Below are 5,301 nucleotides of genomic sequence, written 5' to 3'. Positions count from 1 at the left end.
TTCAGGAAATTCTCTTCTACAATCCTGTTTAAAATCTGGTCAATGCCATTAACCTGAAATTCTTCTCTTTCCTCTATGCCTATGATATGTAGATTTGATCTTTTCATGGTATCCCACATCTCTTGCATATTCCATTCCTGTGCTTTTTAAAATGTTTCCTAATCTTTTCTTGAGTTGTCCAAGTCTTCAAACTTATCCTCCAGTGTTGGTATTCTGTTTTCCATTTCATTCACTCTAGTGGTGAGGCTTTCCCCTGTTGTTTCAAGTTGACTTACTGAATTTTTCATTTCCTTCTTCATTTCTACCTGAGTTTTCTTCAATGTTTCTATCTCTTTTGTGAATTCATTCAGAAGTTTATCCCTGTGTTCTTTTAGTTCTTTGATTTGTTTGTATGTTCTTTGAATTCATTGAATTCCTTGATTATGTTTATGATCTTTCAAACTCTGTATCTTGGGTTATCTCTAGGGGTTTCTCCGTGTAGAACTCTTCTACAGAACTGGTGGAGTTTGGTGGGGACATATTTTTTTGGCTTTCCATTTTATTATTCTTTCATTATGATTTTGGCATGTGAATTTCTTTTGTTGTTTGTGATTCTGATATGAAAATTAAATTGAAGTATGCTTCTGTTCATATTATTGGTGTGCCTTGGTCCTTTTCTTATTGGTTATGTAAAGCTGGTGGGTCCAGGTTTCAGATTCTCTCAGGTTTTATTTTGGAGGGAATTGATGGCTTCAGATCAGCAACTCAGGAGCTCCCACAGAAGCCCAAGTCAGGTGCCAGTCAGGTATACTCAGGCTTCCTTCTTAGGTTTGGACCCCTAGTAGCAGGAACTCAGGGCAAAATTTGGGAAGTTCCCTAAGGGGGGGGGGATTTTGGGACTCTCAGGTGGTCTGCTGAATTCTCAGTTCCTATGCCAGAGGGAGGCCGGAACAGGCACTCTGGCCATCTACTGAGATCTCAGCTTTATCCTACCAAATGGGCAGAGGTCTGCTCCAGGCCCTTGGCAGGGGCCTCATGTAGTCCCAGTTGGGGGGTTGGATACGGTACAATTTGAGGAAGTTCACCACCACGTGGGGGCAGGATCCAGGCACTCTCAGGTGGTCCCCTGAGTTCTCAGCCCCTATGCTAGAGGGAGGCCAACAGGTACTTTGATGGTCTGCTGAGATCTCTGTTTTATCCTACCAACCAAACTTGAAGTTTTTACACATATAATTCCCAAATTTACATGTTTAGTTTGAGTTTTACACACACACATACACACAACACACACACACACAGACACATATGTACTTAAATTATAAGGAATATTCATAATATGGTGGTATAGTGTCAATGTATTTGGATTTGTCTCTCCTCAGTAACACAGAACATCTGTTTGGCCAGAGAAACACATGTCTGTCTTTATCAAAAGCTCGTTCAGTAACATACTAACAAAGCACAGTCTACATATTCTCTGGGCACTATAACTTCTGCCCTCCAATAGATCCAGACCCTGAAGTCACTGTGCTCTTAGACTATCCTGTCTTCAGAGAGTTTGAACTTGCCAAATTACATAATGATAGTATGTCCACTTTCTACAGTGACAGGATTGAGCCATGTAAAGATAGCCTCTTATGTATTATTGGGGTATTGTCAAGGACACTGCTATTTGTACCACTCTCTTTTATCTTTTTGCTTGTTTGTTTTGCAACAGAGTCTAATTCACCTGGAACTCCTTATGCAGACCCTCTCAGGTTGACCTCGATCTCACAGAGATCTGCCTGTCTTTGAGTCCCCAGTTCTGGGATTAAAGAGGTGTGCTACCATGCTTGGCTGTTCTTAACAAATACTGACCAGGAGGTATTTTTTTGTCCTTTGTTTTATTTATTTCCTTGCTTGAGACATATAGTCTCTTTATGTAGCCAAGACTGGCCTGGAACTATGTTGACTAAAGCTGCCTTGAATTTTTGATCCTGCTGCCTCATGCTCCTCAGCTCATTAATTACTGCCCAGTATTATTTTTAAAAACGTATTATCTCAATAAGAAGCTGACTTTTTTATTCTATCGACATTATGATTTTGTAACTGATCGTTTTTCACTTATTGCTTTACGAATGCACAAGTTCAATATCAAATTTATGATGCACAGATAACATGATTTCATGTTATTTCCCGAGCTAATATGATCACATCGATTTTCCTTGCCAGTTTCACTTTGTCCTTACTCTCTAGTTTCTGTACTCTATTCCCTTGTATCATATAGTTTTCTATGTTTCCTCAAAATGATAAACAGCTAACTATACATGTGATTAGAGTACTTCCAACACTGTTATTTTCTTGCTTGCCTTTTGAACTGGGCCCCAATAACCTTGAAAACTTGGGCTTTATTTTAAGCACTTAATATATAGTATAATATAGATCATTCTTATTAGCACAATATCTATTGCACCCTAGATCTGTACTAAGTACCCACCTGCAACTTATGGCTCATTTAACATTTAATAAGATAGCCTCCAGAGGGCACTCCAGGCCTTCCTGACTCTGGCTGTCTCTCTCCTCTAAAGGTCCTAAGGAAGAGTTATAGGTTATTCTCTTCCTTCCTTCCTTCCTTCCTTCCTTCCTTCCTTCCTTCCTTCTCTCCTTCTCTCCCTCTTTCTCTCTCTCTCTCTCTCTCTCTCTCTCTCTCTCTCTCTCTCTCTCTCTCTCTCTCTCTCTCTCTCTCTCTCTCTCTCTCTCTCTCTCTCTCTCTCTCTCTCTCTCTCTCTCTCTCTCTTTCTCTCTCTCTTTCTCTGAAAAATCTTTTAGGATTCTTTTTCCTTTGCTCTCGCAAAATCCCTATTGGTGGTAGTAATTTTCTGACTCTGGAAAGGTGATGTCTAGGTATTCACAGAAAAATTATGTCATGTCAACTAGAGATGATCTGTGAGTAAAGAAGGGGAGGGCCTAGAGCCCTTAGTTGCTATGGCAACAAGACTTTGACACACTGCAGCCTCCTGTCTAAGAGCTGATCTTCTCAGTGTGAAATAATTTCTTCTTCATTACTGCACAGTGGGGAGTGTGACGGCTTTGAAGGTCTGGAGCTCTCCAGCATGGCTGGGTGTTCCCAGCACTCAGAACATGAGAGGCTGGAGGAGAAAGACTGTTCGTCACCCATTCAGCCCTCTTATTTTCCTTCATCTACCATTTCTTGAATTTTTTTCAAAAGACCATTTTAAGAAAAAAAAAAAAGAATAATCAGAAAATTGCTGCATTTTGCAAATTACAACATTATTTCTGAATGGTTAGACTAGAACTCCATCTTTTCTTTTATAGATATCTTAAACATATCAAGTAAAATTTTTTTTGCTATCCATAAAATTTTTCTCTCAAGGAATTTTTATGGCCCTTTACAAATTTTTAGGAATATGAGTAAAGTTCGGGTATGCCTTTAATCCCAGCACTTGGAAGGCAGAGGCAGGTGGATCTCTGTGTAAAAGGTCCTTTGGGATCATATTCAAGAATCTGAAAACATGAACATGATCTTTACCATGAGTTACAACTGTGATTGGGGTGTCTTCACGGGAAGACAGAAAAACATGTGCACAGAGATGTAATTCTGAGCCTCTCTTGAAACACCAGGAAAGAAATAGTTTTAAATGATTGACTTGGCTTCATCCAGTTTGGAAGTTTTATTAGGATGCCTTTTTGAACTTTGAATGCTATCATACACAGTAAGTACAGAGGTGAGTTCAGGGCTAAGAGTTCAAATCACTCAGTTCTCTGCAGGGCTCGTTACTGTGTCCTTAGGTAGTTCAGTGTCAGAGCAGGTCCCAGAGGAAAATAGTAGCGCATTGTTTTTTATGTAAAATAACAGGAACCATAAGATTCTTGTGGAATATTAGGTAATAAATAGGACTTGGAAGAAGGCTGCCTTTTAAAACTTTAGGTGATCAAATTTCCCTTTCACTCTTTTGTTGAGAAACTGTATCGACTATTTTCTTGTATTAAAAACATTTTTCTCTGGGCTAGAGAGATGGCTCAAGGTTAAGAGCACTGACTGCTCTTGCAGAGGACCCGGGTTCAATTCCCAGCACCCACATGGTGGCTACAAATGGTCCTTACTCGAGTTCCAGGGGAATCTGAAGCCCTCTTCTGACCTCTGCAGCATTGCATGACACGGGTGCACTCACATACATGCAGGAAATACACTCATACACATAAAATAAAAATAATAAAATATTAAAAAAAGAACATTTTCCTGTTCACCTGAAACATTATTGTTTAGACCAAATCCTCACTGTATCTGAATGTATGGTATGTATCCAAGTCACAGGGAAGGAAACAAATCATCCTAAATATTTCAAATTATGTTTCCTGAGGGAGCAATCAGAGCACAGCCCAAAACACATGCTTAGATGCATGGCCCTTGCGTTTACATACTCCTAGACAGGGAAAGTAAGCTTGGTACCTCATGTGGGACTTCACATCCAGCAGCTCCAGGGCGGTGACCCGTGGCTCCCCAGCCAAGTTTTGCAAGATCTTCAGCCTTGGTCCACAGTGCTTATAGAATTCTGTGCAAATGTTCAACAGAGATTCCCGGGGTCTTCTGAACTCTTCTCGAGCAATTCGTTCATCTAGTTCCTCTCTGGGAAGGCCTTGACCTTCCTCCAGTAAGTGAAGGTTTTCCCTGGGGAATTATGAAAGATTAACTAGGGCTCTGGCAAAGTGTGCTTGTGATAAATACTAGTGGACAGAGGTGTGATTTCTACTGAGTTGAGGAGTCAGCAGGCAGAGGCCCAGGAGACTCTCTTTTGAGGGATCAAGAAAATTTATCAGCCTAGAAGATATTGCAGTACCTTTACCTTAATCCTTTTCTAAAATTTTACATGAAAAGGGTATGCTATGCATCCAGTGATAAATGTAATGGAATCATAGCCCAGATCCAAGGGCCTTGTCTCACCAGGTCACCATGGGTATGAGATCAGAGGAAGTCCCACCGTACCTGATAAAGTGCAGTTTTGCTCCTTGCTCCTGGTACCTGTGAGTCAGAAAAACAGCCTTAACTAGCAGAGCAAGAACAGGGTTCCTTTGCTGAGGCTCCCTGGAGACTTCATATGAAAATTCCTTGAGGTAAAAATTCTGATAAATACATATACACACATTAATCCTAAAATGTAACATCATCTTTCATTTGGCTACCACACATACTGCACTTATAGCTTCTATAAAACAAGCCTGTTTCACTGTGATATCACTTGTATAGAGAAAGAAGTAAAAACCCGTGTAAATTCATGGACTATAGGCAAAGGAGGAAGAGTTTTTAAAACTCTGAAGTCAGAGGCA

General features: G+C 40.3%; 1 protein-coding gene across 11 annotated transcripts in view; it reads right to left on the bottom strand.

The window, feature by feature from the left end:
- The window catches only part of Unc80 (unc-80 homolog, NALCN channel complex subunit), a 232,591-nt gene that overhangs the window by 39,229 nt on the left and 188,061 nt on the right, over positions 1 to 5,301 (bottom strand). For all 11 annotated transcript variants that reach the window (XR_607706.1, XM_008846230.1, XM_008846234.1 and 8 more), the window contains 2 exons: positions 4,961 to 4,996; positions 4,427 to 4,645 (listed from right to left, as the gene is read on the bottom strand). Coding sequence is in view for 10 of the 11 variants with exons in the window: in XM_008846230.1 (XP_008844452.1) it covers positions 4,427 to 4,645; positions 4,961 to 4,996 (255 nt within the window). In the remaining variant the exon portion in view is untranslated. The remainder of the gene's footprint in view (positions 1 to 4,426; positions 4,646 to 4,960; positions 4,997 to 5,301) is intronic.

The sequence above is a fragment of the Nannospalax galili genome, unplaced genomic scaffold, assembly GCF_000622305.1.
Source record: "Nannospalax galili isolate Female #2095 unplaced genomic scaffold, S.galili_v1.0 scaffold281, whole genome shotgun sequence".
Lineage (NCBI taxonomy): Eukaryota > Metazoa > Chordata > Mammalia > Rodentia > Spalacidae > Nannospalax > Nannospalax galili.
This window is presented reverse-complemented; position numbering and strand designations above follow the sequence as displayed.